Source organism: Eucyclogobius newberryi, unplaced genomic scaffold (genome assembly GCF_026437365.1).
Source record: "Eucyclogobius newberryi isolate DKJ021-1_F unplaced genomic scaffold, fEucNew1.0.hap1 SCAF_337, whole genome shotgun sequence".
NCBI classification, from domain to species: domain Eukaryota; kingdom Metazoa; phylum Chordata; class Actinopteri; order Gobiiformes; family Gobiidae; genus Eucyclogobius; species Eucyclogobius newberryi.
The window spans coordinates 9330-22500 of record NW_027315987.1 but is presented as its reverse complement, the minus strand read 5'-3'; the positions used below and the strand labels follow the sequence as shown (position 1 = coordinate 22500).

Below are 13171 nucleotides of genomic sequence, written 5' to 3'. Positions count from 1 at the left end.
GAGGCCGCTCCATGTTTAGTCCTGACTCTGGCACCAGCAGGAGGCCGGCCCATGTTTAGTCCTGACTCTGGCACCAGCAGGAGGCCGGTCCATGTTTAGTCCTGACTCTGGCACCAGCAGGAGGCCGCTCCATGTTTAGTCCTGACTCTGGCACCAGCAGGAGGCCGGCCCATGTTTAGTCCTGACTCTGGCACCAGCAGGAGGCCGGTCCATGTTTAGTCCTGACTCTGGCACCAGCAGGAGGCCGGCCCATGTTTAGTCCTGACTCTGGCACCAGCAGGAGGCCGGTCCATGTTTAGTCCTGACTCTGGCACCAGCAGGAGGCTGGTCCATGTTTAGTCCTGACTCTGGCACCAGCAGGAGGCCGGTCCATGTTTAGTCCTGACTCTGGCACCAGCAGGAGGCCGGCCCATGTTTAGTCCTGACTCTGGCACCAGCAGGAGGCCGGTCCATGTTTAGTCCTGACTCTGGCACCAGCAGGAGGCCGGGTCAAACGCACCTCTCGTCCGTCGGGCTCCGAGCACCAGCACTCGTCCCCCAAACACTGGACCAGAGCAAAGTCACCGGATGAACTGCAGCGAGGGACAAAGACCTGGACCAGTCCTGGTCCTGAACCTGGTCCTGAACCTGGTCCTGAACCTGGTCCTGAACCTGGTCCTGAACCTGGTCCTGAACCTGGTCCTGAACTGGAGCAGGAGAAGAACAGAGGAGCCAGAGCCTGAACCAGAGTCAAAAAGAGGAAATGAATCAAATAGAAGTTTATGATAATTAACAATCCTGAGCTAACGCTGAGCTAACACTGGGCTAACACTGAGCTAACACTGAGCTAACGCTGAGCTAACACTGGGCTAACACTTAGCTAACACTGAGCTAACGCTGAGCTAACACTGGGCTAACGCTGAGCTAACGCTGAGCTAACACTGGGCTAACACTGAGCTAACACTGAGCTAACGCTGAGCTAACACTGGGCTAACACTGAGCTAACACTGAGCTAACGCTGAGCTAACACTGGGCTAACACTGAGCTAACGCTGAGCTAACACTGGGCTAACGCTGAGCTAACAATGAGCTAACGCTGAGCTAACGCTGAGCTAACGCTGAGCTAACAATGAGCTAACGCTGAGCTAACGCTGAGCTAACGCTGAACTAACAATGAGCTAACGCTGAGCTAACGCTGAGCTAACGCTGAACTAACAATGAGCTAACGCTGAGCTAACGCTGAGCTAACAATGAGCTAACGCTGAGCTAACGCTGAGCTAACGCTGAGCTAATGCTGAGCTAACGCTGAGCTAACGCTGAGCTAACGCTGAGCTAACGATGAGCTAACGCTGAGCTAACGCTGAGCTAACACTGAGCTAACACTGAGCTAACGCTGAGCTAACGCTGAGCTAACGATGAGCTAACGCTGAGCTAACAATGAGCTAACGCTGAGCTAACGCTGAGCTAACGCTGAACTAACAATGAGCTAACGCTGAGCTAACAATGAGCTAACGCTGAACTAACAATGAGCTAACGCTGAGCTAACGCTGAGCTAACAATGAGCTAACGCTGAGCTAACGCTGAGCTAACGCTGAGCTAATGCTGAGCTAACACTGAGCTAACGCTGAGCTAACGCTGAGCTAACGCTGAGCTAACGCTGAGCTAACACTGAGCTAACGCTGAGCTAACGCTGAGCTAACGATGAGCTAACGCTGAGCTAACACTGAGCTAACGCTGAACTAACAATGAGCTAACGCTGAGCTAACGCTGAGCTAACGCTGAACTAACAATGAGCTAACGCTGAGCTAACGCTGAGCTAACAATGAGCTAACGCTGAGCTAACGCTGAGCTAATGCTGAGCTAACACTGAGCTAACGCTGAGCTAACGCTGAGCTAACGCTGAGCTAACGATGAGCTAACGCTGAGCTAACACTGAGCTAACACTGAGGCAGGTCCAGACCAGGTCCAGACCAGGTCCAGACCAGGTCCAGAGCCAGAGGTCAGTCTCACCTCCTTCACAGATTGTCCTCGATCCAGTTCCTTCAGAGAGTTCTTCAGCAGTGACAGAAACCCAGGATCCTCCAGGACTTGGACCAGGATGAGGACCAGTTCTCGGTGGGTCCCATACTCAGATTTGAGCCGGTCCAGGGTTCTGGTTCCGATTGACCCAGTGAAGTTCCCCTCTGCCGCCATCTTCAGGAACTTTCCTCCAAAAAGGTTCTCCAGGAAACGTGGAGCAGAAGAACGAGCGAGAGCCTTTAGCGCCAGGTTCACAGACTCAAACAGACCGTCCAAGACCTGGACCAGAGGACTCAGCAGGGTCCGAGGGTCAGTCTGGACCAGGACCAGGTCTGAGAGGGTCCTGAGCAGAGAGGAGCAGAAGGAGGAGGGAGGAGGAGGAGGAGGAGGACCAGGGAGAGAAGAAGAAGGAGAGAAGAGTCTGAGGAGAACAGAGCGACGCTTGGACACGCAAGAAGAACCAGAACCTGCAAAAGAAAAGTCTAATCAGAGTCACTGGGGTCACTGAGGTCACTGGGGTCACTGGGGTCACTGAGGTCACTGGGTTCACTGGGGTCACTGGGGTCACTGGGGTCACTGAGGTCACTGAGGTCACTGGGGTCACTGAGGTCACTGGGTTCACTGGGGTCACTGGGGTCACTGAGGTCACTGAGGTCACTGGGGTCACTGAGGTCACTGGGTTCACTGGGTTCACTGGGGTCACTGAGGTCACTGAGGTCACTGGGTTCACTGGGGTCACTGAGGTCACTGAGGTCACTGAGGTCACTGGGTTCACTGAGGTCACTGGGGTCACTGAAGTCACTGGGTTCACTGGAGTCACTGAGGTCACTGAGGTCACTGAGGTCACTGGGTTCACTGAGGTCACTGAGGTCACTGAGGTCACTGGGTTCACTGAGGCCACTGAGGTCACTGAGGTCACTGGGGTCACTGAGGTCACTGAGGGTACTAGGTCACTGGGGTCACTGGGGTCACTGAGGTCACTGAGGTCACTGAGATCACTGAGGTCACTGGGGTCCCTGAGGTCACTGGGTTCACTGGGGTCACTGAGGTCACTGGGGTCACTGATGTCACTGAGGTCACTGAGGGTACTAGGTCACTGGGGTCACTGAGGTCACTTAGGTCACTGGGGTCACTGAGGTCACTGGGTTCACTGGGGTCACTGAGGTCACTGGGTTCACTGGGGTCACTGGGGTCACTGGGGTCACTGAGGTCACTGAGGTCACTGGGTTCACTGAGGTCACTGGGGTCACTGAAGTCACTGGGTTCACTGGAGTCACTGAGGTCACTGAGGTCACTGGGTTCACTGAGGACACTGAGGTCACTGAGGTCACTGGGGTCACTGAGGTCACTGAGGTCACTGAGGTCACTGGGTTCACTGGGGTCACTGGGGTCACTGGGGTCACTGAGGTCACTGAGGTCACTGGGGTCACTGAGGTCACTGGGTTCACTGGGGTCACTGGGGTCACTGGGTTCACTGAGGTCACTGAGGTCACTGGGGTCACTGAGGTCACTGGGTTCACTGGGTTCACTGGGGTCACTGAGGTCACTGAGGTCACTGGGTTCACTGGGGTCACTGGGGTCACTGGGGTCACTGAGGTCACTGAGGTCACTGAGGTCACTGGGTTCACTGAGGTCACTGGGGTCACTGAAGTCACTGGGTTCACTGGAGTCACTGAGGTCACTGAGGTCACTGAGGTCACTGGGTTCACTGAGGCCACTGAGGTCACTGAGGTCACTGGGGTCACTGAGGTCACTGAGGGTACTAGGTCACTGGGGTCACTGGGGTCACTGAGGTCACTGAGGTCACTGAGATCACTGAGGTCACTGGGTTCACTGGGGTCACTGAGGTCACTGGGGTCACTGATGTCACTGAGGTCACTGAGGGTACTAGGTCACTGGGGTCACTGAGGTCACTGGGTTCACTGGGGTCACTGAGGTCACTGGGTTCACTGGGGTCACTGGGGTCACTGGGGTCACTGAGGTCACTGAGGTCACTGGGTTCACTGAGGTCACTGGGGTCACTGAAGTCACTGGGTTCACTGGAGTCACTGAGGTCACTGAGGTCACTGGGTTCACTGAGGCCACTGAGGTCACTGAGGTCACTGGGGTCACTGGAGTCACTGAGGTCACTGAGGTCACTGGGTTCACTGGGGTCACTGAGGTCCCTTAGGTCACTGGGTTCACTGGGGTCACTGAGGTCACTGGGGTCACTGATGTCACTGAGGTCACTGAGGGTACTAGGTCACTGGGGTCACTGAGGTCACTGAGGTCACTGGGGTCACTGAGGTCACTGGGTTCACTGGGGTCACTGAGGTCACTGAGGTCACTGAGGTCATTGAGGTCACTGGGTTCACTGGGGTCACTGAGGTCACTGGGGTCACTGGGGTCACTGAGGTCACTGAGGTCACTGAGATCACTGAGGTCACTGGGGTCCCTGAGGTCACTGGGTTCACTGGGGTCACTGAGGGTACTAGGTCACTGGGGTCACTGAGGTCACTGAGGTCACTGGGGTCACTGAGGTCACTGGGTTCACTGGGGTCACTGAGGTCACTGGGTTCACTGGGGTCAGTGAGGTCACTGAGGTCACTGGGGTCATTGAGGTCACTGGGTTCACTGGGGTCACTGAGGTCACTGGGGTCACTGGGGTCACTGAGGTCACTGAGGTCACTGGGTTCACTGAGATCACTGAGGTCACTGGGGTCACTGAGGTCACTGGGTTCACTGGGGTCACTGAGGTCACTGGGTTCACTGGGGTCACTGAGGTCACTGAGGTAACTGGGTTCACTGGGGTCACTGAGGTCACTGGGTTCACTGGGGTCACTGGGTTCACCGGGGTCAGTGAGGTCACTGGGGTCACTGAGGTCACTGAGGTCACTGGGTTCACTGAGGTCACTGGGGTCACTGAGGTCACTGAGGTCACTGGGGTCACTGAGGTCACTGGGTTCACTGGGGTCACTGAGGTCACTGGGTTCACTGGGGTCACTGGGGTCACTGAGGTCACTGAGGTCACTGGGTTCACTGAGGTCACTGGGGTCACTGAAGTCACTAGGTTCACTGGAGTCACTGAGGTCACTGAGGTCACTGGGTTCACTGAGGCCACTGAGGTCACTGAGGTCACTGGGGTCACTGAGGTCACTGAGGTCACTGGGTTCACTGGGGTCACTGAGGTCCCTTAGGTCACTGGGTTCACTGGGGTCACTGAGGTCACTGGGGTCACTGATGTCACTGAGGGTACTAGGTCACTGGGGTCACTGAGGTCACTGAGGTCACTGGGGTAACTGAGGTCACTGGGTTCACTGGGGTCACTGAGGTCACTTAGGTCACTGAGGTCATTGAGGTCACTGGGTTCACTGGGGTCACTGAGGTCACTGGGGTCACTGGGGTCACTGAGGTCACTGAGGTCACTGAGATCACTGAGGTCACTGGGGTCCCTGAGGTCACTGGGTTCACTGGGGTCACTGAGGGTACTAGGTCACTGGGGTCACTGAGGTCACTGAGGTCACTGGGGTCACTGAGGTCACTGGGTTCACTGGGGTCACTGAGGTCACTGGGTTCACTGGGGTCAGTGAGGTCACTGAGGTCACTGGGGTCATTGAGGTCACTGGGTTCACTGGGGTCACTGAGGTCACTGGGGTCACTGGGGTCACTGAGGTCACTGAGGTCACTGGGTTCACTGAGATCACTGAGGTCACTGGGGTCACTGAGGTCACTGGGTTCACTGGGGTCACTGAGGTCACTGGGTTCACTGGGGTCACTGAGGTCACTGAGGTAACTGGGTTCACTGGGGTCACTAGGTTCACTAGGGTCACTGAGGTCACTGGGTTCACTGGGGTCACTGGGGTCACTGAGGTCACTGAGGTCACTGAGGTCACTGGGGTCACTGAGGTCACTGGGTTCACTGGGGTCACTGAGGTCACTGGGTTCACTGGGGTCACTGGGGTCACTGAGGTCACTGAGGTCACTGGGTTCACTGGGGTCACTGAGGTCACTGGGTTCACTGGGGTCACTGGGTTCACTGAGGTCACTGAGGTCACTGAGGGTACCAAGTCACTGAGGTCACTGAGGTCACTGGGGTCACTGAGGTCACTGGGTTCACTGAGGTCACTGGGGTCACTGAGGTCACTGGGTTCACTGGGGTCACTGAGGTCACTGAGGTCACTGGGGTCATTGAGGTCACTGAGGTCACTGGGGTCACTGAGGTCACTAGGTTCACTAGGGTCACTGAGGTCACTGGGTTCACTGGGGTCACTGAGGTCACTGAGGTCACTGAGATCACTGGGGTCATTGAGGTCACTGAGGTCACTGGGTTCACTGGGGTCACTGAGGTCACTGGAGTCACTGGGGTCACTGGGTTCACTGGGGTCACTGAGGTCACTGAGGTCACTGGGGTCACTGAGGTCACTGGAGTCATTGAGGTCACTGGGTTCACTGAGGTCACTGGAGTCATTGAGGTCACTGGGTTCACTGAGTTCACTGGGGTCACTGGAGTCACGGGTCACTGAGGTCACTGAGGTCACTGGAGTCACTGAGGTCAGTGGGGTCACTGAGGTCACTGGGTTCACTGAGGTCACTGGGGTCACTGGAGTCACTGGAGTCACTGAGGTCACTGGGGTCACTGGGATCAGCAGGGCGTGGCGGTCGGGGACAGACCGGGTGGTCTCAGAACCTCAGAGTGGTCTTAGCTCTAGACTCTCCACCAGGGGGCCCCAGGGTTTGCACAGATCTGGAGTGTCCCTCGTGGGGCGTCCTGGACAAAGACCCTGGACAAAGACCCTGGACAGTCTGGGGACACATCAGGACCCCCCGGAGGAAGTGTCTGGGGTGAGGGAAGTCACTGTTGTTTCAGCAACTCGGCCCCAAATAAAGAAGATGGATAAACGGGACACTCTGAACCGGGTCTGAACCGGGTCTGAACCGGGTCTGAACCGGGTCTTACCACAGCGGATGGAGTTCGGGTCCGTCCTGGTCCCGGGGATCTCTCGACCGTCTGAGTCCACGCACCAGCACAGCGCCTCCTGCTGGCACTGAGTGGAACTGAAGGAACCGTCAGGTTCACAAGAAGCTCCAACATGAGACTCACATGAGGACGGACCTGAGGAGATAAACCAGGACTAAAGCAGGACTAAACCAGGACTAAACCAGGACTAAAGCAGGACTAAAGAAGGACTAAACCAGGACTAAAGCAGGACTAAAGCAGGACAAAAGCAGGACTAAACCAGGACTAAAGCAGGACTAAACCAGGACTAAAGCAGGACTAAACCAGGACTAAAGAAGGACTAAACCAGGACTAAAGAAGGACTAAACCAGGACTAAAGCAGGACTAAACCAGGACTAAAGCAGGACTAAAGCAGGACTAAAGCAGGTCTAAAGCAGGACTAAAGACAGGACTAAAGCAGGACTAAAGCAGGACTAAAGCAGGACTAAACCAGGACTAAAGCAGGACTAAAGCAGGACTAAAGCAGGTCTAAAGCAGGACTAAAGCAGGACTAAAGCAGGTCTAAAGCAGGACTAAAGACAGGACTAAAGCAGGACTAAAGCAGGACTAAAGCAGGACTAAACCAGGACTAAAGCAGGACTAAAGCAGGACTAAAGCAGGACTAAACCAGGTCTAAAGCAGGACTAACGCAGACTCACATCTGAAGTTCCCGGTCAGGGACAGTTGGACTCCCAGAAGTCTCCTCTTCAGGACTCTGTAGATGTTGGACTCAGAGAAAGTCCGTCCAGACTTGAGTCCAGTGAAGGCCGAGTCGTAGACCTGGTCCAGAACCAGATCCAGACCTGGACCATGTGTAGAGCACCAAGTGAACATGAACTCTAAAGCTAAATGATCCTTATAAACTGTGAAGAGGCGGGGCTTATCTGTGTGAAGAGGCGGGGCTTATCAGTGTGAAGAGGCGGGGCTTATCTGTGTGAAGAGGCGGGGCTTATCAGTGTGAAGAGGCGGGGCTTATCTGTGTGAAGAGGCGGGGCTTATCAGTGTGAAGAGGTGGGGCTTATCAGTTGTTGTTGTTGTTGTTGTTTTATGGCGGTTGGCATCCGAGTGTTGCATTACCGCCAGACTTTAAGATAAGATAAGATAAGATAAGATATTCCTTTATTGTCCCACATGGGGAAATTTCATTGGTGCAACGCAGGAAGATACAGAGGCAGATCCAGAAGAACAGATCACTTATAGGAAGTCTGAAAAACACTTTCAGTAGAAGATCTCCTATAAATAAATAAAAACTCCCATAGACAAATAAATAAATACATAAATACCATTGCATGTGATCCCGACAGTAATTGCACATGAATATGTGTCACGACAGCACATAGATTACACATGAATTCCAACAGCAATTGCACATATGACAGAATTGCACATCAGTATTAGGTTAGGTCAGTATTGCGCCGGGATAACGTGACGATCTCCGGGTAAGACGACTGTTCTCCGCAGTTTCATGAGTTCCTCCTTTGTGGAAACGCGGTACGGCGCCGGCCGGGGGGCGGGGCCGGAGCCGGGGGGCGGGGCCGGAGCCGGGGGGCGGGGCCGGAGCCGGGGGGCGGGGGCGGGGGCGGGGCCGGAGCCGGGGGGCGGGGCCGGGGGACTCAGAGCCAAGACACGACGAAAACACTCAATCCAGCCGAATAAAGTCAAAACAAGTTAATTTAAAGCGATTCCAGTGCGTGTCCCGATGGTTCGTGAAGTTCCTCTTTCATATAAACGTGTATATAAACGTGTACCGACGACACGCCGTACTTTAGCGCGGCCGGAGGGCGCGGGGGGCGGAGCTAGCTCACGTCACAACAACACAACGAACGCAACGAAAAACGCTCAAATCCAGCCGAAAAAAGTCAAAAACAGTTGAATTAAAAACTATTCCAGCGCGTGTCCCTATCGTACAGTAAAATAGAAAAAATATACTAACTATATTTACAAAATATAGGAGATAAAGCACAATAAGTGTGAGAAAGAAGAGAGAGCGTTTACACCGGGCTGCCAGCTGTACCAGCGCCTTATTCCTCAGACTCTGTCGTAGTCCGTAAAAGTACTCCTCCCATTGCTTTGGCGTACAAAGCCCATGAGGTCATGATGTGTTTTTGTGACTAGAATAGTTGTTGTTGTTTCAGACAACAACCGGCTTTATTCCAGGGAGACCTGTTGTTGTTGTTGTTGTTGTTGTTGTTGTTGTTGTTGTTTTTATGGCGGTTGGCATCCGAGTGTTGCATTACCGCCAGACTTTATTCCTCAGACGTTTCGTAGTCCTCAGACTCTGTCGTAGTCCGTAAAAGTACTCCTCCCATCGCTTTGGCGTTACAAAGCCCATGAGGTCATGATGTGTTTTTGTGACTAGAATAGTTGTTGTGTCAGAGACCAACCGGCTTTATTCCAGGGAGACTCTTCTTCACCTTCCTCGCCCTCTTTGACGTTCGGTGCTTTGGAAGTACAAAGCCCATGAGATAATGGGACGTCTTTGTTGTTTTACAAAGCCCATGAGGTCATGGGACGTCTTTGTCGTTTTATCCTTTAGAAGTCCTTCTTCCATCACTTTGGCGTTTCTAGGCCCATGAAGTCCAAGCGCGTTAGAACATCCTCTTGCTCCTCATCCTCGGCTCAGTCTCCAACACCCCCCACCTCTATAAACGTTTACCCAGCCCTGTGCTACATAAGTAAGCAACCACAGCCTGACACAAACCCTGTGACTGGATCGCCAGAACGTTCCGCAGATTGAACTCCCGCCCATTATTCCGAAACCACAAGGCCAACCCGGCCCTTTCCCTATCATAAGCCTCACAGCAAATCAGCACATGCTCGACAGTCTCTGGCACCCGACAGTGACCACACAGACCGGTCGGGGGTTTGCCTATCCTACTCAGTGACCAATTGAGTCCAGTATGGCCAATCCTCATGCGGGCGAAGGCCCTTTCCTCCCACGCGTTCCTGCCCATAGACCCGCAAGGACCCACACTACCCTGTATGTGATAGAGATGCCGTCCAGTAACACAGTGGCTCCAAAATTCCTGCCAAAGGCCGACCACATGACTCTTGATAACAGGCTTGATTTCAGATTTGCTTAACTCAACCGCCACATCAATTGATGGCCGCCGAAGGGAACGTTTAGCCAGTGCATCAGCCATTTCGTTACCATCCACCCCCACATGCGCAGGGACCCAAATGAAGGAAACCCTCACATCCTTCTTGGACAGGGAGAGCATCAGACAGAAGATGCCATTCAACACATCCTGTCTGCAATCCGATTTCCCAGATTTAATGCTTTGCAATGCAGAAAGGCTGTCAGAGGCCACCACAATGCCGCAACACTGCAAAGCAGATTCCGCCCATTCCAACGCCAACCGTATCGCTATAAGTTCCGACGTGAAAACAGAAAGGCGATCTGTCAACCTCTTCTTGACCGCTAGCCCCAGGTCAGGCACAAAATAAGCGGCGCCAGTACGCCCACTCTCAGGATCCCTAGACCCGTCGGTATAAATAAACACATCACCTGAGTGCTTATCGATGAGCGCTTGAACGGCAAACTGCGGTGCCCTCCCAGCGACTCCTCTAAGCTTGCCATGCAAGCTAACATCAACAGGAGCCGGGACAAACTTCCACGGAGCTATAGCAGACAAAGCCACCGACGGGCTCACACGCAGATCACCAACCCCCGCAAGCCGCGCCTTCGCATTTCCTACCTGGCTGAAAATCATACCGCCAGCCTCACTCTGCCCCCCATCAACCCTGAGAAAGTCCCTCACCGGGTGAGAGCTCGTATGACCTTGCACATTCACCCAGTAAGCCAACAGAAGTTCTAGCCTCCGGAGCCGTAACGGCAATTCCCCCAACTCAACCTGCAGCGCCGAGACAGGGGAGGTCCTAAAAGCCCTACAGCAGATGCGCAAGGCCTGGGCTTGCTCCACATCAAGCTTCTTTAAGTTAGTCTCAGCCGCAGACATGTAGGCTATACAGCCATAATCAATAGCCGTGTGAAGAGGCGGGGCTTATCAGTGTGAAGAGGCGGGGCTTATCAGTGTGAAGAGGCGGGGCTTATCAGTGTAAAGAGGCGGGGCTTATCAGTGTGAAGAGGCGGGGCTTATCAGTGTGAAGAGGCGGGGCTTATCAGTGTAAAGAGGCGGGGCTTATCAGTGTGAAGAGGCGGGGCTTATCAGTGTAAAGAGGCGCGGCTTATCAGTGTAAAGAGGCGGGGCTTATCAGTGTGAAGAGGCGGGGCTTATCAGTGTGAAGAGGCGGGGCTTATCAGTGTGAAGAGGCGGGGCTTATCAGTGTGAAGAGGCGCGGCTTATCAGTGTAAAGAGGCGCGGCTTATCAGTGTAAAGAGGCGGGGCTTATTGTCGCGTGACTCATGAATCACGCGTGACCTGCAGGAGGTGAAGGAGGTGGAGGAGGTGAAGGAGGTGGAGGAGGTGGAGGAGGTGAAGGAGGTGGAGGAGGTGAAGGAGGTGGAGGAGGTGGAGGAGGTGAAGGAGGTGGAGGAGGTGGAGGAGGTGAAGGAGGTGGAGGAGGTGGAGGAGGTGAAGGAGGTGAACGAGGTGGAGGAGGTGGAGGAGGTGGAGGAGGTGAAGGAGGTGGAGGAGGTGAAGGAGGTGAAGGAGGTGGAGGAGGTGAAGGAGGTGGAGGAGGTGGAGGAGGTGAAGGAGGTGGAGGAGGTGAAGGAGGTGGAGGAGGTGGAGGAGGTGGAGGAGGTGGAGGAGGTGGAGGAGGTGAAGGAGGTGGAGGAGGTGGAGGAGGTGAAGGAGGTGAAGGAGGTGGAGGAGGTGGAGGAGGTGGAGGAGGTGAAGGAGGTGGAGGAGGTGAAGGAGGTGAAGGAGGTGAAGGAGGTGGAGGAGGTGAAGGAGGTGGAGGAGGTGAAGGAGGTGGAGGAGGTGGAGGAGGTGAAGGAGGTGAAGGAGGTGGAGGAGGTGAAGGAGGTGGAGGAGGTGAAGGAGGTGGAGGAGGTGGAGGACCTGTCTCCTGAAGCTCTCGTCCTCGTTGGTCGGAGCAGAAACAGAACCAGGAAATGTCCGGGAAGAAACTCCTGAAGCTGGAGAAGGTTTCAAACACCTGAGGTTCTCTGCAGAGGAGGAGGAGGAGGAGTCAGGAGGAGAGGAGGAGGAGTCAGGAGGAGAGGAGGAGGAGAGGAGGAGGAGTCAGGAGGAGAGGAGGAGGAGAGGAGGAGAGGAGGAGGAGAGGAGGAGGAGTCAGGAGGAGAGGAGGAGGAGTCAGGAGGAGAGGAGGAGGAGTCAGGAGGAGAGGAGGAGGAGTCAGGAGGAGTCAGGAGGAGAGGAGGAGGAGTCAGGAGGAGGAGTCAGGAGGAGAGGAGGAGGAGTCAGGAGGAGTCAGGAGGAGGAGTCAGGAGGAGTCAGGAGGAGAGGAGGAGGAGAGGAGGAGGAGTCAGGAGGAGAGGAAGAGGAGAGGAGGAGGAGTCAGGAGGAGAGGAGGAGGAGAGGAGGAGGAGTCAGGAGGAGAGGAGGAGGAGAGGAGGAGGAGTCAGGAGGAGAGGAGGAGGAGAGGAGGAGGAGTCAGGAGGAGAGGAGGAGGAGAGGAGGAGGAGTCATAAGGAGAGGAGGAGGAGAGGAGGAGGAGTCAGGAGGAGAGGAGGAGGAGAGCAGGAGAGGAGGAGGAGAGGAGGAGGAGTCAGGAGGAGAGGAGGAGGAGTCAGGAGGAGAGGAGGAGGAGTCAGGAGGAGAGGAGGAGGAGTCAGGAGGAGTCAGGAGGAGAGGAGGAGGAGTCAGGAGGAGGAGTCAGGAGGAGAGGCGGAGGAGAGGAGGAGGAGTCAGGAGGAGAGGAAGAGGAGAGGAGGAGGAGTCAGGAGGAGAGGAGGAGGAGAGGAGGAGGAGTCAGGAGGAGAGGAGGAGGAGAGGAGGAGGAGTCAGGAGGAGAGGAGGAGGAGAGGAGGAGGAGTCAGGAGGAGAGGAGGAGGAGAGGAGGAGGAGTCATAAGGAGAGGAGGAGGAGAGGAGGAGGAGTCAGGAGGAGAGGAGGAGGAGAGGAGGAGAGGAGGAGGAGAGGAGGAGGAGTCAGGAGGAGAGGAGGAGGAGTCAGGAGGAGAGGAGGAGGAGTCAGGAGGAGAGGAGGAGGAGTCAGGAGGAGTCAGGAGGAGAGGAGGAGGAGTCAGGAGGAGGAGTCAGGAGGAGAGGAGGAGGAGTCAGGAGGAGTCAGGAGGAGGAGTCAGGAGGAGTCAGGAGGAGAGGAGGAGG

The 13171-nt window shown here is 55.2% G+C and overlaps 1 protein-coding gene across 1 annotated transcript in view; it reads right to left on the bottom strand.

The window, feature by feature from the left end:
- Positions 1 to 12046, bottom strand: part of LOC140375873 (thyroglobulin-like) — a gene marked incomplete at its 5' end in the record, with an annotated part of 53739 nt that extends 41693 nt beyond the window's left edge. The window contains 6 exons of the mRNA XM_072461914.1: positions 500 to 621; positions 676 to 718; positions 1989 to 2464; positions 6934 to 7089; positions 7632 to 7775; positions 11940 to 12046. Coding sequence (XP_072318015.1) covers positions 500 to 621; positions 676 to 718; positions 1989 to 2464; positions 6934 to 7089; positions 7632 to 7775; positions 11940 to 12046 — 1048 coding nt within the window. The remainder of the gene's footprint in view (positions 1 to 499; positions 622 to 675; positions 719 to 1988; positions 2465 to 6933; positions 7090 to 7631; positions 7776 to 11939) is intronic.
- Between the last annotated feature and the right edge of the window lie 1125 nt (positions 12047 to 13171).